This window comes from Polistes fuscatus, unplaced genomic scaffold (assembly GCF_010416935.1).
Source record: "Polistes fuscatus isolate 324 unplaced genomic scaffold, CU_Pfus_HIC Scaffold18, whole genome shotgun sequence".
Lineage (NCBI taxonomy): Eukaryota > Metazoa > Arthropoda > Insecta > Hymenoptera > Vespidae > Polistes > Polistes fuscatus.
In genome coordinates, this window is record NW_025113086.1 from 3,740,271 (window position 1) to 3,766,915 (window position 26,645).

At 43.1% G+C, this 26,645-nt stretch overlaps 1 protein-coding gene and 3 long non-coding RNA genes across 20 annotated transcripts in view; 2 read left to right on the forward strand and 2 right to left on the reverse strand.

Moving 5' to 3' along the window:
* Window positions 1-210: 210 nt before the first annotated feature.
* Window positions 211-26,645, reverse strand: part of LOC122515420 (RNA-binding protein Musashi homolog 2) — a 51,402-nt gene continuing 24,967 nt past the window's right edge. For 6 of the 17 annotated variants that reach the window (XM_043632769.1, XM_043632778.1, XM_043632767.1 and 3 more), the window contains 2 exons: window positions 2,286-2,526; window positions 211-1,146 (listed from right to left, as the gene is read on the reverse strand). In XM_043632769.1, the coding sequence (XP_043488704.1) occupies window positions 295-1,146; window positions 2,286-2,526 (1,093 nt within the window). In that variant the 3' untranslated portion in view covers window positions 211-294. Of the gene's footprint in view, window positions 1,147-2,285; window positions 2,527-2,720; window positions 2,910-10,645; window positions 11,319-13,645; window positions 13,794-16,220; window positions 18,014-26,645 lie in introns of those variants that run through there. The other 11 variants (XM_043632773.1, XM_043632779.1, XM_043632780.1 and 8 more) reach the window with 8 other exon arrangements.
* LOC122515426 lies at window positions 2,539-3,016 on the forward strand. Its single transcript, XR_006303261.1, has 2 exons — window positions 2,539-2,805; window positions 2,887-3,016. It is a non-coding gene; the product is annotated as an uncharacterized LOC122515426 (long non-coding RNA).
* On the forward strand, window positions 5,923-25,573 carry LOC122515425. The gene is made up of 2 exons (XR_006303260.1): window positions 5,923-6,904; window positions 19,215-25,573. It is a non-coding gene; the product is annotated as an uncharacterized LOC122515425 (long non-coding RNA).
* On the reverse strand, window positions 13,943-19,221 carry LOC122515427. The gene is made up of 2 exons (XR_006303262.1): window positions 19,014-19,221; window positions 13,943-14,120 (listed from the first exon to the last, which is right to left on the reverse strand). It is a non-coding gene; the product is annotated as an uncharacterized LOC122515427 (long non-coding RNA).

Here is a 26,645-nt window from a genome sequence, read left to right on the forward strand (position 1 = left end):
CGGTTTGAACTTTTGATCTATTTCATGGTGCGTGCGTTCGCGCTTCTACCAAGGGATCGTCGCGACGATGGTTGCGCCCCCGATATTATTCTTGTCGACGTCGTAGACTCCAGAGAGATAAGTAGCAGCAGGCACTTGTAAATTTCTCGTCCGATTTCAGGACAGGTTGATGATGATCGAGAGGCGGGGCGGGGCGGGGGAAGTAGGGACTCAAGGGTAGAGAATAGAAGTCGGTAGAAGCGAGTAGAAACGACGCTTGAAGGAAATGGAAGGGTGGAGGGGTCGGGGGAGAGCTTAGACGTACATGCCCATGCCGTACATGGAGCTCCAGTCGACGCCTTGGAAGCTGGACATGTCGACGTTGGTGAGCGAGTAGCCTTGGTAGGGGTTGGCAGGGGCCGCAGGGGCTGCAGCGGCCGCCGCGGCCGCGGCCGCAGGCGGGGCCGGAGCCGGGGCCTGCGCCTGGGCGGCCGCCGCGGCGGCGACCGCCGCGGCCGGAATCGGGTAGGGCGCGTACCGGTACGCGGACAACGCGGGGTAGCCGCTGGCGAAGAGCTTGCCGTAGCCGGCCACCGCGTTCTGCACTTGGGCGGCCGCGGCCGCGGCCGCTGCCGCTGCCTGAACCTGGGCCTGCGCCTGGGCGGCCACCAGCTGCGAGGCCGCCGCGGTCACGGGGAGCGGCGGCTGGGGCGCCAACCTGACGCCCAGCGCGCCCAGGACCACTCTCTTACCGAGGGCCAGGGCGCCCGGCTGCACCGCCTCCTTCGGCTGAGCCTTCTTGCACTCGACCTTCTTGTTCTTTATCGTGTGGAAGTGGATCTCGCAGACGCGATCCACGACGTCCTCGTTCTCGAACGTGACGAACCCGAAGCCCCGGTGCCGCTTCGTCTGCTGGTCCATCAGCATCACCGTCTCCTCGACCTTGCCGAACTGGTTGAAGTAGGCCTTGACCTCCTCGCTACTCGTCTCCTGACTGACCCCGCCGACGAAGATCTTCTTCGTCCGATTGGCCTGCTTCGCGCGGTTCTTCGGCGTCGCGTGCTTCGGGTCGATCTTCTTCCCGTCGAGGGTGTGGACCGGACGCTGCAGCACCTTGTCGACGCTGCCGGGCTCGGCGAACGTGATGAAGCCGAACCCACGACTACGCTGTAACCGATAAAGCCAGAACGGCCACGATGCACGACTGTCCGCTTTCTCTACCTTTTTTGGGACTCTCATTCTTTTGCTCTTTCAACTTATTTTATGCTTTGCTCTTTTCTCTTAACTCCTGATACTTTTGCTTTTTTGTCTCTTTCCGTTTTTTTTATTTTTTATTTTTAACTTGCCCCTAAATTCAAACACGCCGCTCGACAACACCTGGCCAATAATATTGCGTATCGCGCGGAAACTCGAGAACACGGTCTCCTCTTTTTCCCCGAACGATTTCCAATCGCCGAAATGTACGATGCACACATACCCCTATATATGCATATGTGTGCCTCCTGATTCTAACTGCATCGAAAAAGTAGTCGTATTACAAATAAATATATATATATAGAAAATTTATATATAAATGTTGTTATTTACAATTAGCTAATGCTACCAAACTACCATTTACATGCAAGGCTTTCCAAGCTAATTTAAAGACAAACATTCTAGGGTTAAATATAAGACAAGGAGAATAAAATTTGAAAATATCAATTACGGCTCGTGAGTAATCTCGAATCCCCTACGCGAAACGTCTTCTCCCAATTACGTGTATAGCAAACTTTCGATAAATATATATATATATGTATGTATGTATATATATATATATATATTTCTGCCCTTTGTCACTTTTTACGGTCAATATACATTGTACTATTACGTTCTACTTCCTTTATACTCTCTCAGCTATTAGTTACATCGATTAGTACAACTCTCTTTCTACTTTCTACTGTATAAAGTCTCGTGCAAAAGTGAAAGGAATAGAAACTGGTGCATCGAATCTCCTTGAAAACGAGCTTGTCGCGCGCCTTGTACATATATATAGAAATTAGATACTTGGAAGGTACAAGGAAAGAACTGATTTAATGTACGATTTGACCTATCGAGAAAGAGACGAAAAATTGGTCGATTCGGGAGCAAATACGCGAAGCTGCTGCTGTTGCTACTCGTATTGAAAAATTTTCGTCTTTCGTGTTTACCAATGAAAATAAGTTTCTTTTTTTCTCGCAAAATGAATTCTAACGAGATGCAAACAGCCTCGCGTATAAAGCGCGATCGCTCCTTCTAATTCCTCGAGAGAGTCATGTTGATAAACCGACCTGTGTAACGGGATCTTTCATGATGAGTACATCGGTAACGGTCCCAAATATGCCAAAATATTCCCTGAGTTTTTCGCTACTGGTTTGCCACGACAGACCACCGACAAAGAGTTTCCCTGGCGCTGGATCACCTCCGTTTGGCGTACTTCTACCAGAGCTGCCAGAATGGCTCCCGTTTATCGGTACCAAAGCATTGTGAAAATCGTGCTCGATAGCACCGTTCGCTGCCTCCATGCCGGCGCTGAAACAGAAATTCCACGGATTCGTTAGTGTGCGCCCGAATCCTCGAGCCAGGGACACGCTCGTATCCCTTTTATTTCAACTAAATAACTTTGATACGAATACGGGAACTATACGCTAACATCTAGATTTACTACTAATCGCGCTAAAATTATGTTTCTTTAAGCGTATCGTGTTGTATGTTTCAGCTCATACCACTGTTTGCAATTAATGCAACGGTATTGATTGCCATCTCTTTCATGTGCTACCACAGGATGTTTGTGACTACAATCGATGTAACGTGAGTCTTTCGTTAAAAACGTCTTTTTTTGGAATGATCACTTGGACGATTTAAATCACCTTTAGTTTATTTGCATTTTAGACTCGGGGATTATCATCGATTCGAAATACCCTCGGAACCAAGATTTTTCGACTTGCGAAACCCCCGCATTCTCAAGGTCTGTCTTTTGTTATCTACTCAAAGTACGAATAAAGAAAATTTATTTCCTGCCTATTAGTTTTTGATTATATACCATCCAGAATCGATTTGGTTGGCTTCCAACATAATCGATCATTACCAGCCGTCGTTATATCGATCGGCTAACACGATTCCAAATGTCGGTGAGAGTTTTTTTCGCGAACGTCCAAAGGAAATGGCGAATAATTCGAAAGTTTGTTCGAACGTCTAGCTGAAATTGTACAAATGATACAATTCTACGTTCCCATCGCCACATGGGACAGAAATCTGATCGACTAATTCTTCATCTTTTCCTTCGTGACATATCGATCCTCGGGAAGAGAAGGAAGGGCTTCCTTGGACGATCACGCGAACAGCATTATCCTGAAATTTTGCGAATAAGGAGCGACCCTGACGCAAGAGGAAAAAAATGAAAAGAAAAGCGGATTCACGGGGATGCGGAAAAAATAAAAGAAAATAGAAGAAAACATCAGGAACGATAGAATAAAATGGATAAAGCTAGGAAATAGAATAAAAGTATAAGAGAAAGAGTTCGCTTTGGATATATCGTGCAGGTTCGCGGGCACAGTCGGAGAGAGAAAGAGGGTGCACGCCGGGTGGGGTGCGCCGTCGAGCTTGCGAGACGAGAAAGGGGATGCACGATCGCGAAGAGAAGGTCCCGAGGCAAGTAGAGTGCCTGCCTGCCTGCCTGCTGGGAGAGGGTCGAAGAGAAACGAGCGAACGTGTTTCGATGTACGAACGGAGAAAGAGAAGGTGCTGCTAGTGGGGGTGCTGACGGTGGAGGCGGAGGGGCTGAGAGAACGCGCAGCTGGTGGATCAATACGCCCCTCCGCCGTTCTTTCCCTCTCCAGCCGACTCTTCCGGGGGTCGTCGCGTTCCGCGCCGCACACCGCACCTTACCGTAGTACCGCGTGCGGCCTGATCCACCCCTGCGAACATTCTTTCTTCTATTCTTCATCTTCTTTCTTTTCGTCGTTAGATCTCCTTCTCAAATTTCTTTCTCCAACCGAGAGAATTTCCTACTTTGTCTTTCCCTGGCTCGTGGAAGAAATCGATCGGGATGGAGGGGGATCTCTCTTAGCCCTAACTCACACACACACGCACACATCGGAGGAAGGAAAATTTTCGCACGATGGATGTAGGATAGAGATATCAGGGTTTATTTCATCCTCCTATATTCTTCGATCCCCTAGCAGCACCTTACACTGCCATCGGTAAGACAGGAGAATATAGAATTGGATTTGGAGTTTGTCGCAAATCCAAAATTGATCGGGACGACGGACGGACGCATCGTCAAACTTGCGGTAGAACGGAACCCTTTTTCTAGCCATGACCCCGTTCGCTTGGTTCGCCATACCGACCACCGCCAAGCGCGTTGAAGAAAAAAGGAAGAAGAGGGAAGAGCGAGACATCGAATGGGAAGGGAAGGGAAGTTAAGTCGAGCAGCGGAAGAAGAAGCAAAGAAACGAAGAAAGTACGAACGAAGTACTTTCAGTGTAATATATATGAAAAATATTTTCAGTGTATCGGCGAATACTCCAATGGCCGGTAAACAGCAGTGGCCTCGCGGTAACATCGAGTCGTTCGGCTACCCTCTTTTCTCTCTTCTACGGGGTTGCGTGCGCGCACTCGAGTGTGCGCGCAAGCGCGAGGAGAAACCACGAGCCACGCAGACGCGACTACCTTCGCCGAGAGAGGAGTCGGTGCTTTTGAGGGTGAGTCCTGCTCTGGTGGGGCTCCAAGGTAGCCGATCGTCTCTCTCCCGCTTTGGGTGGGGGAGGGACAGGGTGCGGAGACGGCACCGCCATCGAGAGACGCAGTGCCGTCGGGACGCTCGGCCGAGCGATACGCGTACCACCAATCGCGGAAGGAACATTCGGTCGAACGCGAACGAGAACAAACCTTGTCGTCGAAAATTCTCTTCGCCTTCGCCTTGCCTTTACCTTTACCTTTACACCGAATCTTTACCGACGTCGTCGGCGCCGTCGTGTCGTCGTTGCCGCCGTTCATAACCTTTTTGATCGACGTAAGAACAAACACGTAACCTAGACGCGAGTTGGCGCGTCGCGTTCGAGAAATCGATCCACCCAGAATCTAACAAAATGTAGCAAAAGTATTGGGATTTTCTTTTAAGAGACTCTCCTCCTGTGTTTGAGAAAGATATCGGGACTGTTCAGTGCCACGATCATCGGACGAGGAAGAGGACCCGCAGGACACATGTGGACCAGTGCCGGGGATATTGTCCTGTCACAGCAGTACGCCTTCAAAAAGTTACTGGTGTGATGGGACATTGTCCTCGTCTCGTGGTCCATTCAACGCCACGACGACCGCCGCCGATCCTCGACGCCAAGGACTTTTTTCAGGAAAAAACACTGGCGCGCGATGGCTGAACCTCTCTATTCCTATACCTCTTACAATTTCTTCTTCCGCGTTGATTACTTTTCTTCTTCTTCTTCTTCTACTTCTTCTTCTTCTTCTTATTCTTCGTTGGACCAATAAAACACGGCAGTGTGTCGTATTATCTTGCTCGGTGCTTCGTGACAAACTTTGTTTGATCGAGCAGCCATTATGTTTTATCATATATGTACATATTTAACGGATAGATGGGTATAGAAACATTCGTGGCCCATCGTCATCTTAGAGTCGAGACTTTTAGGAAGAAAGATGGCCACGAGGTGAACGCGGAGGTGTCTCTTCTATTATCGCCAATGTAGATGCTACGAGCGATGTGGTGTTTCCGGTCGATAAGGCAGCTCCTCCTGGAAGGCGCGGCTTGTTCCTCGTACTCTTTAATCTCGTAATCGTCGGGACGACGTTCGATCGAAAACGATTCTTTACTCTCCCGAGTTGTCTCGCGTCTCCAAAAGTCCAAGTGATCGAGAGATGTATTTAGGACAAGATACGTTTCGTTTTCGCAGCATTCTCTGCTTGCCATTGCCAAGATGGCCGGTGTTGAACGCGAAAACGATATCACAATTTCTCACCAAATTCTCATACATTTTTCCCGAGTTGGCTAAGAAATAATATCCTATTATATACGATGATTCGAAACTTTGTTTCTCGTGAGAATGAACAAAATATAGAGTTTGAAGAATCCTCTAAGTAATTATAGGTAATTCAAAGTCTATATAATTGGTAGTCTCGAATCTCTTCCTTTGAACGTTCCACGAGACTGGACATGTAACTAAACTTTTTTTTTGTATCAATCATTTGCTCGTAAAAGAAAAACCTAATGTCTTATTTGAAGCAGATCCTAAAGAATCGATTTTGTATCCAAGCGTAGTTTGGTATAACAAATTAGAGTGACTCCATAAAAAGGGGTGGCGGTAGTCTCGAACGAGATCGATGCAAATGTTAACATCAAGGTTGCTCGCGAAAAATCTGATAGAAATGATGATACGGAATGAAGATGGAGAGAGAGAAAGAGAAGAGAGGGCCATTCTTCGCTCGAAAGATTTGTGAAAAGTGTCGAGGATAACCGTGTTGGTGGCGTCTACTACGATGATCGTGACGGAGACAAGTTGTTAACCGTGATGACTGTGATAGTGGTGCTTTTTCTGTGGTGCTTCGAATGATATGGGGTGGAGCAGAGAAGTCGCGATTGGGGTTGGATGGGAACGCGTTGTCGGCTCGCCCTCTCTCTGTACTTTACTTCAGGGCATGGACGCTAGGTGGCGAATCTTCCATCGATAAGAAAAGGGATAGAGGGAAGAAGAGGGAGAAGAGGAATACCAAGAGGAAAGCTAGCTGTTACCTTTTATTTATCCGGAGGATGCCGAAAACGAGAAGGGGAAGAAAAGAACAAAGTAATACAAGATGGACGAAAAGGGACAACCCAACGACCACGCATGGAAACAAGTCGACCGATGAGAATGCTGCTCGAACTCTCGTTCTGAAAAATGTATATTAAAAAAAGAGAAAGGTCCGCCATATTAATTCGCGTGAGAGACCTTAGACAGAGAACCCCATAGATGTTGTAGATCGTAGAGTACATGCTGCCACATGCAGATGTCGTTGTTGTGTAGGCGCATTACTATAGATTTTAGATAATACTTTGGTCAATTCTCTATTATTAACACACTTCCATCCGAATAAATCGCGTCGTCAATTTCTTAGCTTTATTTTTCTTTTCTTTACTTTTCTTTTATTTCGATCATGCAAATATAGTCGTCGTAGAAACTAGTTTGGTCGGCTAAAGATTTCTCTCGACCGGGGAGAAAAAAAAAGAAAAACTAAAGAAAATTTTGTAGCATCGCAACATAACAAACTCTGACGCGACACGCAAAGTTGCCGACGAGTTTTTCCGACGGAGTGAAAAGCCCCGGATCGATATAATCTATGTATTTGCGGCGGCAGCAGTTTGCATGCGTTGCACGTCGCAGTGGCAGCTGTAATCAAGCTATGTTCACACGTACACGTTAACTGTATAAACGTTGATATAAGCACCATTACCTTATGTGTAATTAGATATGCACACGTAGTATTTAGATATTTATATATATATATATCGAGTGGAGCTCCGATTTGAGATTCAAAGAATACCTGCATATTAAATATCCATATGTAATATGTATTATTAAACATTGGTCGTGTAATACTTGTCGAGTCGCGTTGTGTGCGCGCGTAAGAAGAATACGATCGATAAAAAAAAAGAACAAAACTCGATAGAACTTTAAAATCCAATAGAAACTGTATAAATTCAAGCGATCACGTTGTGCGCCGAACAAAACCTGGAGAGAGAGAGAGAGAGAGTCGATGAATAATAAATCCAATTTCAAGGAAATAAAACAATACGAACATTCAGTTATGTATGCTTCATTTCCGAACGAGAAATAATTTTTGTTCAACGCGCGAACTTTATTTCTCTTTTTCTTTGCCTTTAATTTTTCTCCCCCAATTTTTTCGTACTCTCTCTCGCACGAGAGGGAGCGCGAAACTTCAACGAGCAAAATTCCGAGATTACGCGCGGAAGACTACTGCCGGCGTTGCGTTCTCAATTTGTTTTAATTTGGACGATATTAGTTTTAATTAAGACTGACAATTAACGCGGTGGAACAACGACGTACGTTGGCATGGCTGAGGCGAAACAAGATGGTAATGACTAGAGGGGTTGCTTTAAAGTCTTCGAGGGTAGTCGCTTTTTAAGTCTCCCAACCCTCCCCCTTTTCCCTTTTTCTAGCAAGTTACGCGTCCTGAATCCTTTTAAGAAATTAAACGCACGCCGAGCGAAAGAAGATTCGGAAAGAACTGCGAGTGGTCTTTCGAACGAGTAAACATCTCCCTTTTCTGCTTCCTGCTTTTTATATTCAGTCACGTTAAATTCAATCGAAATACCAACATCTCAAAAGTATTCGAAGAATGAACCATTAGGGATTTTCAAATCCGTTGAAATGTCGACGCAAACGGGATGTTTAACGATGACTAACGATTTGTCTATTAGCTAATAGGTTTCCTTATTCCTTCCATATTTCATATATCCCAGAAATATCCGTAGCTTTCTCTCGCTCCCTTTTTCTCTCTTCGAAGCCCTCTACTACCCTCCTCGTAGGCTGACGACTCGCGTTAGCTCCCTCCCTCCCGCCCTCCTACCCTGTTGGTGGCTCGTGTATCCAGTACCTCTACGTTATTGGATCAATACGCAGGGCTCCAATTAATCCACGGGGGGCACTCTCGACAGATGGCCAACGGGAAACACCATACCCCAATGCAGTAACCCTCCTAAATCCGCAACGACCGCTAGAAGCATTGCTGCTAGAAGCATTGCCAGCATCGATACCAACACCACCCAACAATGTGTCTTATACGCGCGGAGTGCACGCTGGTCACGCCCAGCTCGGGAAGAACAGTTCATGCGAATGACTGTCCTTTCCTTTTGCACGTCTCATCAACCGATCCAACATTTTCTTCTCTTTCCCTCCTATTTTCATTAGCAAGAACATGAAAAAAAGTCTACGAGCGAAGAGAGCCTTGATTAAAGGCGAAGACCTTTCTGATATTTCTTTTCCCCTTCGAGGATCTTCTCAATTTCATCGATTAATCTCGACAATCTTCGACTTGTTCTTTTTCTTAGCATCCTTTAGCAAGGACGAAGAATGAGAGTCATTTCTCTCTCCTTTTTCTTCTTCATTTTATACATAGAAATGGTATTTTCGATAAATCGTTGAATTATTATTCAATCATAGGAAGTAAAAAAAAACGGATTAACATAGGTTTCGTTCGTTGAGAATTACCAATCGAGCCTTCGTAATACATATCTTCGCGAAAAGACCATCGAATTATGGGCTGGAAAAGTTTGCACGCGAAGAGCAGGGTAAAAATCGATGAACGTTAGACGAGAACTGGTATACGCAACATGCTACTACTACTACTCGTTGCAACGAGATGGGAACACGCTTTCAGATTTACGTAACTATTGCTCGTGTTCTCTTCAAAGGAAATATAGTCACGTTGCAGTATTTGGATACGATAATTTTATGCTATAAACGCGAACTTTCTTTTCCTTTTTCTATCTAAATAAAAATCATATTAATCAACGAGGTTTTCTATGAAATCGCATAATTATTATCGAGGGTAAGAGGCCAAACAGATATACCATTCGCAAACTACAATTCCGTAATAGCAAAAAACTCTTATCGATCGTTTAGTTGTTTTTTTTTCTTTTTTTATAAAAAAAGCTGAAATTCTTTGGAAAATAAACAAAAGATCGTTTGGTTAAGATTCGTTGAAAAACTTTGCGTAGCAATTACAGAAAAGATAGCTAGCATTCGTGCCAACGGTAGATTTCTGTATTATCAGCAGCTTGCGTTCTCTGTAACATCGATCGAATCCGTCTCCCTGCAGAATTTCGCATGGTAATGCAGATAACGTTTGCGCTTGCATAGTTTTTCTTTTTTCCAAAGAAAATTCTAATATCATAACGTTATCGTTTGTTTATTTTTGTCTCGCCAAGTAGTTCCACTAAAAATTTAGAAATACGTAGCATAGTTTGAATATTTGGCTTTTATTCCATACTTTGAAGCTTTGTCAAAATTCGTATACCGTAAAGAATCGTGGACGCAAGTGTCCTGGCGTTTCTATCTACTTGAAAGGAAAGAAAATCGAGAAAAAGTTGGATAAACAAGGCATTAAATTTCGAGCTAATGGTTTAATCTTTCCTATCTAATAATCGAAGACGATACAAATTATTTACTCGTAGACATCCTATCCTAGTAACTATCTACAATGGAAACTTGTAAACTCAACGACACGACATATACAAATTAAAAACACAAAGAAAATCACTCGGATTATAAAACGAGCAACGAATGCTACTTACGATATTTCGAAGGAGTGTTCGACATCTTAACCACTCGTATTCGTTAAAGAAAGAGAGCGAGAGAGAATATCGAACATCTCCGATCGACGGTCAAAGAATATCGATCGTGGAAAAAGTCTAATTTCGGGTTGGCTACTTCGATTGAAAAGTATATGCAACACAACAGTGAGATCTTGCAGAAAAGAAAAAGTAGAGAAAACCAGCAAGGAAACGCAAATGAGAAAAGAAATAAAAAAGGTACAAAAAGTGAACGGAACGGAAAAGGAAATCAAAACGAACGAGTAAGTTAGAGGTATAGTAGTAGTACGGTCTGTGTCGTGTTCGACAGTTTTCAACCAATTTACTGACCTACCGCTAAATCAGTGTCGTACAAGAGTTCGTCACCATCACCGGCCTCCTCCTCTTCTCTTCTCTTTCTTCTCTTTTCGCTTTCCCACCCCGCGGGCACGTGAACCTTTCTCTTTCTCTCGGACGACGATTTCATTATCGCACGAGTGAGGGTACTATAATAAGAGAGAAGAGAGAAAAGAGGGAAAGCTTGAAAAAAAGGGATTAGTTTTGATCAACGGATCGGCCTCTTTGGATTTGAACTCTGTCTAGGTCCTCCTTCTGCTCAATCGCTCCCATCTCCCCGCCGATCTGGAGAACACCTCGTTCGCCTCTTATCGCGTCGATCGATGCGAGATCCTTCGGGACCCTCTTTTCTTTTCTTTCCTCGCTCTCTTCTCCGTGACAAAAGCGAGAGAGACTCTTTGCTCTTGGCCTTTGTACGCAACGGAGAGAAACGAGGAGCTTCTTTTGTCTTCTCCCAAAGGTACGCGCTCGCGCGTCACCTTTCCCTTTGTCGAGCTTCTCCGTCGACACCCTTAATAAATAAGCTTTCGCGAGGCCTCGTGCACTCTGGTCCTGCGCCATCTTGAAATCCAACATGGCTCCGTTCTTGCTACTATACACCACGCCATCGACGACGACGACGACGACGACGACGACCAAACTGGATCGATTTTACTTCTTTTCTTTCCTACGGAAGCAGAGTACTTGCGGATGGTGCTTGTTTCTTTATGACGATGATAGAGAATGTGCAACACATCAACCAAGTTACTTTAAACAATATATTTATATATATATATATATATCTCTAGATTTATGTATATAGATATTTAGATTTCTATATGTACGTACTTATGTATAATACCCATGCTCTTTTTTACGATGCTCTCAACCAATCGACACAACGTGATATACATAGTTAATCGGTTAAACAATGGGAAATATATTTGATGTTATCGATGCTTCGTTAATATTGGAATTTGCCCAAAAGAACACTACGGACTAGTTGCTAAATCAAAATATCCAAAACGGGAGGGAATTACTCAAAGGGTAAGTGACACCAACCATGGTATAAGACGCGCGCTGCATAGTCAACGAACTTTCCTCGATCCAACTGAACCTCTACAGAGACCTATGGGATTTACTATGAAGGACAGTGGTCGGTGAAAGCTTACAATTAGAACGGATTTTCTACTACGTCTACGACAAAGTGTACGAGTCTCTTTGCTCGTTGTTACTCAACGTTACGAAATCAATGGCCGATCAAACGCAATCGGAAATATTTCGTTAGCTAAATTCGTCAATGAATTCTCACGCGATACATTTAACGTTCATTAATGTTTCTAATCGTTCTAAGCTAACACGCACGTTGGGAGAGGAGATTGTTTATAGGCTAAACGAGAACTGTTGCTATTAAACCAATGGGTTTGACGAGCTAAATTGATTTATATATCTTATTTCTTTGGAAGACCGTTAGAACGCGCAGTAGAACGAAAAAAGGAATAGAAGAAACGCTCGATTTCGGGCGAGCGCGAGAGAGTAATTTCGTGGTTACGATCCAATAGATTTTCGCGAAAAAAACGGAGAAAGAGAGATTGCGGGAGAATAGCGTGACTATGGGAAAAATAAAAACAAGGAAACGAAGGAGTGGACGGACGAGACTAAAAAAGTAAAACAGTAAAAAAAGAGAACTAGGAGAAAAAGTTAAGCCGAGAGAGAAACGAACGTCGAATAAAACGCGAACTCGTTCTGCGCTTTTACGACCACGTAATAACCGATAGAAAAATAATATCAAAATAGAAGAAAATAAAATGAACGACAAATAAAAAAAAAACAAGAAATAGAATTCGTTCGAGCGATTCCACGTTGGACGATCATTTCGGATGAGGCTAAGCAATTTGTCATCGCGTTTACCGTACCATACGCTTTCCATTACGACTACTACAAATGAACGAGTATCCATCGAAAAGGAAGATATCCTGCGTTTGCCTTTTCTACGTGGCATTACGCGGAGACAACGCAAACCCGTTTCGAGATTACGAGAGAAAACCCGTTTGGAAACTGGCATCGATAACGTGGGGACCTGTGATCCTACTTACCGACTACACCATCCTACACCCGCGCACCTTTACCACACTCTACCTAATAAACGTGATAAAGTAACCACGTAATAGGTGTTTACCTACATACACCATTTGCGAGAGGATCTAGGAAAGATCTAAGTCGTAGGAGGAGTCAATTTTCTTTCAGTTTCTTTTTCAACGTTACGTTTTTACATGATTATGTATGTTAGTGATGCTTTTCTAACGATTACCCTACTTCCATGTATTATACATAACGAAAGAGAGAGAGAGAAAGAGAGAGAGAGAGAAAGAAAAAGAGAGTCAAAATGTGCAACGAGAAAGAGAGAGAAATAGGAATACTGGGATGGCGAAGGAAGAGAAAGGTTGGTCGGTGTGCAAGAACAAGCTAAAAACAGAAAAAGAGGTGACAGAAAGAGAGAGAGAGAGAGAGAGAGAGAGAGAAGAAAAGGGCGACGAACGAAGGAAAAAAGGAGAGAGAGCGATAGAATGCGCGAAGGGAATCTTGGCGAGAGAGGCAGAAATCCTGACCACACCCATCGATTCGATTGTTGTGTATCGGGCGATCAGCGGCAAACGTTTTTTTCCTCCTTTCAATCCGGTTGAATTAAGACCGACGAACGATATTATGGTGGTGCTTTAATTAGAGCTCGTGTAAAAGACGATCTAACCTAAATTTCATCGCGTGCATAACTATTCGCGATAGAGTCGAACACTTATTGTGCAGGTTCTTAGAAAACGTAGAAAGTATATCTGGTTGAGCCAGTTTCCGAGATTTTTCGTCCTGCCATTCTGCGCTCACACCCACGCGGAAATGAACTTTTTATTATCGACTCGTTGGTCTGCTCCAGTTAACCTTGCTACGAGATAAGGAACCTATTCTCTCTCTCTCTCTCTCTCCCCCACCCCCTCTCTCTCCTCGTGGTAGTTTCTTTACCTGGACTCGGTTAGGATCTGGTAATTAGAGGAGACTCACAATAGACAATACACCGTGTCTTGGTCACCGTTGGTCCACCGTTCGCGCCCGCACCTGGTGGTCCACAGTCACTTCACCAGGTCCGACAACCAGATTTCGTACCTGCATCCTTGAAAAAAAAAAGAGACAACAGCGGTTCTCAGCTGAAAAGACTTTTCATCAAAGGGCCGACGGCGGCTCGCCATTTCTTTTTTTGTTTCTTTTCTATTTTTTAATGTACATTTTACTTTTCACCAGTCTCGCATACTTTTTCCATTCTTTTCATTTTCTCGATGGCAAAACGTAGTCGGGAAAGTCTGCGAAAAAGAATCTCCTTCTCAGACGTCAATCGAGCAAATTCAGGAAACGTCTTGAAAACTTCTTTCTTTTCTTTTCTTTTCTTTTCTTTTCCGCTCGCGAAGTTAGGAACACGTTCGTTCAAATACACAGCAAATATCTAACACAATAAACTCATTCTAAGATCGCTGCGACGAAACAGAAATAATATATAATATAAGTCTACCATAGAGAAGCTTACGTAAGTTCAACACGACAGAGACAATCACAAAATCCGCTAAGATACAAATACGCCGCCATATTTCTTGCACTTTAATTTGATACGTGTGGCTATGCGTTAGAGAGCAATGGGTGATATACTAATGACGATTAATAATTAATGCATCTAGATCTAAACGATATACACAACTATATATAAATTTTATATAATATGTATATACATATCAATAGATAATAAATACGTACAATGATCGAGTAAAAAAATAAGCGACAGAGTTATGTGTTAAGTTTGCCGCAACTACCAAATATATGTAACAGTGCCTCGCCATTCTAATTGCATAAAATTTAAAGCCACGAATATTCTAGGACCGGTGAGAGATTTATTTTCAACTACTAAAGCGATATAGAATAAATATAATATTAATATGATAATTATATGCTATGACAGCGTTTTTGAAGTTTTTAAAGGTGCTTCGTACTACGCTCGATAATTATTCACTACGTACTTATCACCAACAATACAGAGACTCTCCCCTTTTATTCGAAAACATCGAGATTTCCTACTAATACAGCTAATTGATTACGTTAGTAGCAGGAGAAAAGAGAAAGAGGGAAATTAACGCAACTCGCGAACGGAACACTGAACATGGCAAGAAAAACAAGATTTTCCCGATAGAGCAACGCGTTTAGAAGAATCATCATCATCATCATCGTTATCAGTTTCTACCTCTTTCTCCCTCCTCGTCGTCGTCGTCATCGTCATCGTCGTCGTCATTTTGTCGCGTTTCTACGGTTTTCTAACGATCTCTATCCTACTCGAAAAGTACTCGAGCTTTGTGAGAAGCTTCAAACTCGATTGGAATTTGTTTCCCGCAAAGTTCTCGCAAGCTTCGGATACTCGAATGATCGTCATGGTAGACGTTCCGTCTACTCTCAAGTATCTCGAGTAGAGGTTGAAGAAAAAACGGGGAAAAGTCCAAAGAGAGTGGAAATTTCGATGTCGCGCAAATTCTCTAATGAGAGAACGTACCTGGATGAAGTTAAAAAAAAAAAGTCTACGAGAAAATAAAACGACCTGGCTTGAAAAGTTTCCCTCCTTCCCTCGGAGCGCGCATAGCCTATCCGCCGTTCAACGTGGACTCGCTTTGGACCTTTTCTCGTTACTTTTTTTGCCCCCTACTTTTTATTATCTACGGTTCATATGATTCGCGAGTAAAATTTTCAAACGAATTTCATTTTCTTAGCACGTCAAGGTCGTTTGATTAATTTTCCCGCAATTCGTAGTAACGATAAGAGACAATCATCTAAGAAGAAATAGGGTGGGAGGTTAGTAATAATAGTAGTAGTAGGAAGAGAGAGAGAATAACGTAGGAGGAAATCCATAGGCGTAAAAGGTGCGCGCGGGCGCACACGCAGCTCTCGCACAGTTTTCGAGAAAGTAGTGGGGGATGAGGCTAGACACGATGGGGAGGAAGGCAAGGAAGGAGAGAGAGATAGCAAAAAGGCACGATAGGGAGAAAGATCGGACTATATGCCGCCACATCGGGTCGATACTCGTTTCCAACGAATCGAGAAAATTCTTCCGAATGACTCGTCTAATCCAGACACAAATATACACGCGCGTATGCATTCGTTGGGAACAGAGATATGAGAATAAAGTGCCATCGAGAAGTCACTCGAATCCGCTTGCGAGAGAATATTATACCTGGTGTCAAATAGACCCGCCGGAGACATAATAAATTGTAATCTAAGACTCGATCAATAAAGCATAACGTTTAAACGAGAGTAAATTATTACTTCCTTCGATTTTCCTCGCTAACTATTAGCCGGGGACAATATAATGGGTTTCTTTTTAATTATTTACATCCCAGCTGCAATGGAATCGTTCGCGCGCAATATTTAGCGTATTAACGGTAGTAGCACCCGGTGACCAATTCGCGTCTCGTTCCTACGAATAAATTTTGGCAAGAACCTTCGAGGATAGAAGATGTCCTTCTCGTTCCGTCGTAGGTAGAAGCAGTCGGTAAACTTAGATTCCTACCTCCGTGCGAACGCCTCCTGCTGCCACCAACGTCGTCCGTGACACCTCCCTTTCGCACCCACTAACACATCAGCGGCACCTCCTTACGCCACCGTCGTCGCCACCCCTTCGGCAAACCTATCTTCGCCTGGTCAATAACCTCCGAGCTCTCCTCCGCGACGCGTAATCGTTTCCTCGTCGTGGAGGAGTCCTCCGATTGAGAGCCTCTGCCTTCCCTCCCCCTCGGACCTTTTTCCGTTTCGTATTCTTTACCTTTATCGACGCTAATTCGTTTCTCTCAGTTATTTATCCTGCATAAATTATTCTAATTTTTATTTACATCAGAGTCGCCATCTTAAACGATATCAGGGAGCGTCCCTCGAGTTCCGTTGAGAACCACCGTCGTCGTCGTCGTCGTCGTCTCGAGAAACTTACCTCTCGAGGGAAACCTTAAGAAGTTATCACGACGTAAATGTTTCCAGGTAGACAGCGAGCCGGAGGGCCAGGGGGAAACTATACGAAACTTTAAAACTACGTCCCTGTCGATTCTGATCAAAAAGGAATGATTATTTATGGACGGAGGATGCTCGATTATTAGCTAATTAATACAAACTTTCAGTCTCCGCAAAATGAGAGCATAGAGAAACACGTATAATGGATTTTAATAGCGTTAAAATGGACAATTAATTATTATCGATCCTTGCGGGGTAGCTCGTGGGCAAAGCCAATGAAATTCAAGCTACGAATTTGATCGAAGAGTTTATAAAGACTAATGTGCAGACGCGATCTTGGACGAATTCGCTAACCCTGGAAATTGCAAGCGTAAGGTGATGCCATCTGTGCTGGTGGTCTGGAAGCGAGTCTTAAAAATCATCCCCCTAAGATCAATACTCTGTACGCGAGTGGGCACGAAGTCTATATAGCGTCTCGTCTGTTATTCTTCTTCAATCCGACTAATGTCTTACCGTCCCTTATAATCGTTGATAATTTCTATCGAAACGGTATCGTCCCTTCGTTACTATGATACGCGTACCTACGTCAAATTTTCTTTCATTCGATCTAGGCCAATTTGTTGCCGCAATCGCGGCTAAACGCGCGGATAATTTCTAGACTCGCGAGAAATGTACTCTCTTCTCTCTCTCGTTTGCTCGGAGAATCAACGAAGGGAGTTCAACATGGCTGCCTTCTTCTTGGGTAATCGATGATCATTAGCGAAGAGCTCGTTAAACAAATGCGAGGAGAGTCGAGACGATTTAGAAACGCGTGCTCTTTGGAAACCCTATGGCAGAGCAGTCGGATGGACGGATATGGAAGAAGACCCGTGAATTCGGGTCAGGTATTTGGCTTAGGATAGTACTTTGCAGAGGTTTCTTCGCGAGTCCTCTTTGCGGCTTCTAACGAGATAATTCGATTTCTACCACTTGAGTCGTAAAGCCTGCCCCCCCTCCCTCCCACCTCTTGCTTTTTCCTCTATCTTTTTACAACAAATTTCGTCTTTCGAGAATATTTTTTCTTCGACTTTTTGCTGCTCCGCGAGTAAACTCGCAATTTACGAAATTGATTCTTCTTCGAAGAGAGCGAGCAAGCAAGCGAGGGAAAAAAAAGATAGTCGCCTAGAAGAGAAAATAAAAAATTACAGGTGCAACAGGTCCGTCGAAAGAGAGCAAAGAGGTACGTACATGTAAGTATGTGTACGTAGAGATGCTAACGCGGAGATTCTGCGCGTAGGTCACGACGAGAAAATTCCTCTAACAAAATTAATTACTCGGCATCGATCGATTCGCCGATTCATTCGAACGAACATCTTCCGCGAACAGGTAGTAAACTAAAATGGGTCACCCTGTATACCGAGGACCACCAGCAGGCTACTATTCGAGCTCGACGATTCAGCCCACTCGTGTGCGTTTCCGAGTATCGAACTTTCCTTCGAAACGGGTAAAAGAGAGAGGCGAGTAAATACGGAAAACGCGTGTCGAGTACCCTCTCTCTTTGCTCTTCAGACGACCCAACGTAAAAAATTCTTTCCAGAAGTAAGACTCGCAGGAAAAAGAGGGAGCGAGAGGGATAGGAAGAAAAGGTTGCTTCGTTTTAAGCTGCTTTCGATGAACGGCAAAAAAGAAAAAAAAAGAAAAAAGGAAAAAGCAATGGCTTCTGCCACCGTTAATCGCCTTAACGACAAAACTCGAAGTCTTTTCTCGACAAATAAAATTTGTTAACGAAATAGAATGAAAATAGGAACGCAAAAATGTAAGTTGCACGAGCAATATAGATGAAGAGTTTGGTCGGGGTGAGAAGAAAAAATTGCAGAGCTTTGCACTCGTTTCGAAGGGGCTGACTCGATGAGCAGAGCAACGTCGATAGAAAAGCGTGTTTACTCGTCGTCGTGGTCGCGTTGTCGTCGTCGTTGTCGTCGTCGTTGTCGTCGTGTCAGCGATTCTAGGACGTATTATTCCCTGAGCGAGCTGACAATCTCGTCGGTTTAACGCGAGGGGGAGAGAGAGAGAGAAACGCGTAGAGGCACTTAACAAGCACTGTGGTCTATGCTTCCCCGAGCTCGTCGAGACGCGATTAAAATCCTGAATTCCACCCTAAGCGAGAGAGAATATATGCGCGATCTCGAGTTCCGTTCTACTTGGAGAATATCCTTCCAACTCGCGAAACTTTCGCTTGATCGAAGCTCCTACCCACCGTTGCTACTGCTGCTGCTGCTACTACTACTACTACTATTAGCTTACCAAACAAAATCTTTCGAATTTTACACAGATTTTGATATATCATACGGAGTCGCCTAAATCTTCGGTGAAAGCTTCTTACCCAAAGATTTTCTCGATGGACTGGTACTACCGTTCAGACGTTTTCAATAACGAAAGTCATCTCGGTGCTTACCGATCGATACTTTTTCAAACTCTTTCCACTCTTGGAAGTAGCAGCAACTTTGCTTGCTTATACTTAACGTCTACCGTCAAAATACTCGAGAGTTTACATTTGATTAAAAAGTCTCTTTTCCTTTTGCAGTTATGGCACACGAAAAAACTGAAGCCAGCCATTCATCTGGACAATCGATATCGACTCATGAGACACGAACCAATGCTGGACGCCAATGGAAACGAAACCAACGAAATCGGCGAAGACGATACGATCAGTATCGATGATCTAATAGAGGAAGAACAAACTCGAGACTAATTTAAGCCTGTTCAATGATTCCTAACTTTATGCATAAAAGATATCTGTTGGGAAAAGCAATTTCAGGTCAAAGTTTTGAGTGAGAAGTAATACAAAAAAAAAACAGCCAGGTAAATCCTCGGAGGACTTGCAACGCGAAGAGGATTAGGTTCTATTCAGGGCTCGTCGTAAAGTACGAAATTGTTCGAACCGGTGACTGTTTCGTACCAACCTTCTAACCTTTTCTTTCGAAATCCCAAAATCCCTTAGTTCTTTCTCTCTCTCTCTCTCTCACACTTTTCATCACCGAGTACGTTTCAACGTCGGAATAATTCTTTTAGACATCAAATTCGTGTAAGACGAGCATGAGTAGGTCGCAAAAATAAAATACAAGATAATTTACAACTATATGATATCTTTTTTGTTTATTATGCCAGTTTTTAATTTGACGCGCACGCGAGAAGCAATATTCTGGATAATTTTCAACGGAGACGCCAACGAAAAGACGTTCAACTTACGTACAATAGAAATAGAGAGAGAGAACGTGTCCCTTTTTCAAAACTTTAGTTGGAATTTTAATTTTCCAGAGACCAACTCCTAGAGCCCCGTACCAAAGCGTGTCCGCATTCACGTATCTAATTAAGAGAAACCCTCCGGAAGAGCTACTAATCTCAAACTTTTCCCCGGCTCCTCCCTTTTATTTTCCCCGGCTCCGGTAAAAAATAATTTCTCTTAGCTACGAACTGAATTTTTCCAAGGACCTGGAAAACTTAGAAAAATGGAAACGTATCGCCAAAACTGATTTCAAAGTAATAGAAAAAATGAATTGCAAAGATAATAATGGCACCGATGTCTCTGTTGGCAGAACAAGACGTTTAGAGGCGGCCGTGTTTGAGCTTGCCGATCGAGTTATATCCGGAACGTTGTTATCTCGAGTTATATCGAGAGTACAAGCGAAAATAGGTTGAAATCTTGCACCGTACTAATTTAGGGCGTGGTGTTGGTAGCTCGTAAAAGAGAGGAAAATGACAAGTCGCGCCGATAGGCCCCCCATCGATCGAACATTGCCGACGTTGACCCGATTGCAAAGATTTAACCTACCGCAAGTCTAGTACTTTTGTTTCTTTCCGAAAAAAAAAAAGTTTCTTCGCCCCCGTCTATTTCCATCTAGTCCAAACTCAATAGTAATTATTAATAGATGAATCAATGTCGGTAAGATTGCATAGATGCACCAGGTGACGCGGTAGCAACGGTAAAGCTCGAGTACTCCCACTCGAGTTCTCTCCTTCTCTGTTAAACGTCGATCTTCCGCCATAATGGTTAGAGCAGTCGATGTTCGGCAGCTGTTGCTCCTCCTTGCACACAACTATATATCTTGTTAAGGCTGGTTTAACGTCCTCCTTAGTCGGTCTCTCTCTATCTCTCTCTCCCTCTCTCTTACACGCGCCAAGGTAGACAGTTTCTTCCTCGAGATTCATCCTCGATGCGGTCTGAAGGACTACGAGCAGCTTCGAGGAGGCTAGAGAGAGTATGAGAGAGTATGAGAGAATATGAGAGAGAGAGAGAGAGAGAGGAGAAAGGAGATGCATCGTATCATCGACAACGAGCACGCCAACGAGCACGCCAACGGGTCAGCAAGCAGCAGAGCCAGCAGCAGCCATCGTCAGTGGCCGCTAGCAACGTCATCGACAACGCACACCATGTGTCCTCGCGACAAAGAGCTCATTCAACGGCGGACAATGGGTCTCCTCTCCCTTCTCTTTCTCTCTCTCTCTAGCACAGCACGAGCGTTCGCGTCGAGCCTCCAACGACGGACTTCAAAACCGAAAACTGGAAGAGAGATTATTGCCAATGGATTTCGATGTATTCTTTTTATGTATAGAAATATTTTATTCGATAATAAAATGATATTTATATGTTTCCGCGTATAGATATATTTTATAACTGAAGAAAAATCAATTTACGGTATATAGGTACGGGACATAAATGATATCTAAGAATGAGATCGTTGATCCTTTAAGACACCCGTGATCGATGACTTAAAGATTCATCAAGATCGTTTGTCGAACGACTGCGAAGGAAAGATGAAGAGAGAAGGGGAACGGTAAGAGAGAAAAACATCGCGTGCCGAGCCTGATGAACGACAAAGATGCGTCCGGTGCATCCCAATCGTAGTTGGCCTTCGCTCTTTGAATGAGAACCATCGTGCCGTTAGCAATTTAGCAAAGCTTCGCTGTCGGCAACAACGAAGCTCCTTCAGGATGAACTAACCGAGAAAAAGAGAAGAGTCGGTTTCTCTTTTCTCGTTTCTTCGTTCCAAGGCTTCCCTCGCGAAACGAAAAACGAGGAGAGAAACGAGAGGAGAAACGAGAGGAGAAACGCACGATGGTCCTCCATATATCCATCTTGCTCTCTCTCTCTCTCTTCTACACGAGAGAAAGAGGAGAGTTACTATCTCTCGCGATGCCAGTCCAGAGTTTCGTCTGGTAAAAGCGAGCCGAGCTACTCCAGAAAGGGTGTGGCTTGCTTGTGTTGCACGAAGGAGTAGTAATATATCCGTAGGTGCATACACGAAACCTACACCGAAAAGACTATCCAACACGGATGCAGAATTCACGTATAATACACATGGAAGAGGACGAGTGGTGCTCGAGGTGAACCGCGAGATGAGAGGAAAGGTGCCGTCTGCTCGGACTAAACTGCTTGTTTTCAACGAAGTAGGAGAGAAGTAGCTACCTTCAAAGGGACCGCTCCTGACCACGGACTCGATTTTATTGGTTGAGTAGGATGCTGCTCCGGTGGCTAGAACGACGACGTGTTCTCGAGTTTTCTCGATCATCTTATACGAGTTACGTGCCCCTTAAATTGGACTCTATTGCACTCCGCATATTCGGTGCGCAAACAACGGACGGAAACTAAATGAAATAAAACGTTCGAGAAATATTTATCCGTTAATAGTTTTTCCTTCGAGCAAAGTCACGCATGACCTGTTGCGCTCCGTCGCAACGACGCAACGCACGCTATAGCAAAAAACAGCAGACGTTTCGTGACACGTCGCAGCATCGAAGGTTAGACTCGTTAAAATCTTAATTACTGGCTTCAACACGCGAGTGTTCTCCTTTTGAATGCAAAGCAAAAACTTTAGGATTCCTAGATTGGCCGATCTAATCGTTCGATCTCCCAACAAACATATGCATTTTTACGAATTCATTATTAGTTAGAATTATAAATAATGAAAAGTAATCGGAAGTTTTTCAGATGTGTACGCGAGAACTAGTGACCGACTAAACGTCGTGGAATAAGAAAAGTTTCTACGTATTTCAAAGCTCGGCCAATAATTTTAATTAACGATTGCTTTTAACCTTATACCACTGTGTCGGAAGCTTCTAATAGATTTCTTTTTTTATTATGTATATATATACAAACATTGTCATCGATTTTCAGTCTATCCAGAGATACATTTAGAATTATTTTATTAAAAAAGAATTATTCATTATATTTCTTAGAAGGGAAACTCTACAAATGTAATATTAAATAAAATATCAGGGATAGGTAGATCCGAGAGTGGAGAGTTTGGTCGTTCCCTTCTGCAACTTACATATAAAATAAATGAGAGCTCGCAGCTGCTATCTAGCACCTGGCGAGGAAACCTTTCGATCCTGCGAGCCGTAATAAATACAAAAAGACAGAAAGAGAGCGTTCAGGTATCGGAAGTGGCCCTGTAATTCTACACGGGCGGCTTTCGCTGAGCGGAAATTTTCAAAATTATACGGTTTCCCGTATAAGACAAGTCCCTCTTTGAAAACTTCTCTCTCCTAGTGGATTAATGAAACGATTTTTGTTCTCTTTCTTCGCCCGAAATGCAAGAAACTTTCTGCGTAACGCAGAATTAACAAGGTAATTTAGCAAATCGATACGCTGCTGCCTCGTTTTTCATCATACTACCAGCTCCAAGGAAGAGAAATCAATGAGGTCGCGTGAGTCGCTATTGTGCGAAAAATTTGTTTTAAATCCCACCTTAGTATTAGCACGTTCCATTGTTCTTTCAGAATAACGTCGTACACGATCGAACCGAGTTTACGACGATTGTTAATAAAACGAATTTCAGTTAATAAATCTATTGTGTCATTTTTTTCCATACACATTTCACAGGGGAACAGAAGAAAAAGAAGAAAAATTACAAATGTGATGTGATGTGATGTGATGTGAGGTGATGTGTAAGGGTCCTATGAAGTTCCCTTCATAAGGGAACTTTTCCCCGGCAGAAAGAGTGTTTTGGAAATTTGGAATGCTTTCGAAATTATTCGATATCACCGTTTATATCAAAATCGTGGTTGCGCTTTTGACAAACAAGAATTGAATGGAAAAGTGTTGACTGTAACAAGGTCGAACACTGATTATTCCGTTTCTTTCTCGATATCGTTCTACACTGCGGAAAGAAGGAAAAATGTAAACGTTGACGTTGGCTATTTGCGAGAGAGAATACATGTGTCCTCTGTATAGTAAGTAAACAGGAGCTGCATAAAAAACACAAAGCTGTCTGAAAACCTTGGAGGTTTTTTATGTGGTGTGAAAGAAGAAGAAAGAGATAAAGACGGAACGATCGCTTCCCCTGGGAATAGATCAAAAAATTGTCTTCGAGAATAACCAAAAGTACGTACGCATACATTTGTTAATGAAATGTTTTTCCTTTGAGCTTCGTTCCGTTTAAATAATAACCGATCTCTTCTCAATCTTATGCAAATAATAAGAAAAAAGGTATATAATTAATTGATAGTTTAATGTAAATCAGCATTTATAACCGTTTGTCTAGAGTCATTATAAGGAAAATAAGTTTTTTCTATTCCCACATATATTTTACCGTTATCGGTAAGATTTGTTGGGCATTTTGAATAAAACAATAAAATACGTGGTTAAGCGGAAAAATTGTCCGGATGTGCAGGTCAATTATTATAATTAATTACAGTCTGGTGGGAACGGATAGGCGTTTTACGAATGACGGATTTAATTCGATGAATTTAGAGTTTGACGAACGAGCCGTCTCTGAAAATAATAATAACGACCAAGTAATGACGATGATAATAACAGCAATAATAATAGTAACAATAGCAATAAAAAGAAATGCGAATGTAGGGTGGTGGTGCATTCGACAGAAACGCCGGGGGGTCGGGGGGGAGGGTTATAAGAGAAAGAGAGAAATGCTTGTAGCAAATAACGAGCGTTTCTCCGCTCAGTTGAGAGAACAAGAATCCGACAATAGTTATCTCGTTATTCGAGATTCGTTGGACCGTGTTCCAAAGTTACACGCGAAACGCCCAAGGTAAAACGATCCTGGCAACTAGACGAATCGATGCATCATCCTAGTACCTATGCCGTTCCTTTTTCTACGCTAATCCCAACTCAATGTTCACTTTCACCACCAACCAATCGCCAAATCGATGCACGAGCACTTTGACGCGAGCTCCCGGTTCATTTTTCTACGAGAGATCCGATCTAAAATACAAGTAAGGAATAGTCAACGGTTAAGTTTCCGCACCGACAAGAGTAGCCGAAAAAAAATAATCTATTAGGTTATTTATCATAAAACCATTCGCGCGATTATTCTTCAGAATTACTAAGCGGAATATTGGAAAATGTATGATCGCGTAAACAACTTTAAACCGAATAATCAGGGCACGCATCGTCGATGCTTTTATAACTTTCAACGTCATTACGAACGTTGAATGAAAATTCAATGAGTCGATGTAGAAATACCCGTTAAACGAATGCAAAGCTTTTGTACTTAATACCTAAGCAAATAAAACAAGATTTAAATGGAATTCAATTCGTTTTATACGAATTCGAAGTTCGCTCGCATAAACGCGCATCGAAAGAATGGAAGTAAATATTATTCGTTTGTAAAACGCAAACGTCGGTTATTAGCTGTGCGAGATGATTCGGTTCTGTAGAAAAAGAACTCCTCTATGCGCTCAAAAATAATTCGATATCGCCCATAGAGTAATTACGGTTGGCGTAAACAACCGGGAGAAAGAGAATCGAATAATATAACGATCGAATTAATTCGGGTCACGTAGGCATCCTACTTTCCAAACTATACTATCGATCAATTCGCTTAATATCACGGTAAGTGAAAAAGTCGTCGCGTTCGTTGTTCGGTGATCGATGTTATATTAAGCATTTGTACTCTGGTCAATAAAGTGGTCAATAAAGTCTAACTTCTTTTTTTTCGATCCTATCATTTATAATCCCATAAAAAAGCAATAGAAAAAATCCATCGATCAAGACTAAGGAATAAAGTAAGAGTGCTGGAACGAGAAGAGATGAGAGTAGAGGAGAGGAAGAGGCGGAGGACAACAGGCCATAACAGGAAAGATCGCGAGAAAGAGAAGTGGAAAGAACGTATGCAGGTTGCATGTACGCGTATTCCAAGAGTAGTTGGTAGAAGGAGAAGCTCGACTGGTAAGCCAGAGGAATAGAGAGGTAAAGAGGAGGAAAAGAGTGGCAGGCAGGCACACCACGTGCATCGACCGAGGTCTTTGTCACTGGAAACCACCGTACTCGATTTCTCTCTTCTTCTACCTCTTTTTCTATTCTTCGTAACGCGAAGCCAAAGTTCTCCTATTTCGAAAAATCTACCAATGAAGATATCGAGTTCGATCGGCGAGAAAAATGCACGAGCGCGCTACAGGAAAATGAGGAAAATGTAAAAATGCGAGTACAACCTCGATTCGCGTAATCGCGAACACGTGCGTTGTAATTTCACGTCAATAAAGATATTAGTCCTATATGCTTGATTATGTTTCAGCTAAGATGTTTTATATCCACGGGAAGATTCAACGTTTATGTTATTTTTAACGAGTATACCAGTTTCTCTACCTTTCATCTTATTATTTATGTACCTTTCTGTATTCATTTATCAGACAATAAAATGAATGTGTATATTTATGCAAAACTGTTTATCTCATAATACGCGGACATCGAATCGAGCTGCCGTTCGATATCGCATAGAAAACTTTTCAAAGCGGAAAAAATTCCAACGCTTTCTTTTTCTCTTGCTTTCGACGAGGGTACGCCAGGCCTGAAAGAGTAAAAAAAGGAAGAGAGAAAGAGAAGGAAAGCAATTTGCTTCTAGTCCGCGAACGAGTCGCAGTCCAAACTAATTACGGCGGTCTGCGCTTTGCAGCAAAAAACAAAAGGGCGTTCATCGGAGCCGATGAACATTTATTGCAACAGAACCGAGGCGAGCACCAGAAGTCTCGGTGGAGTTGCGAGAGAAAGAGAAAT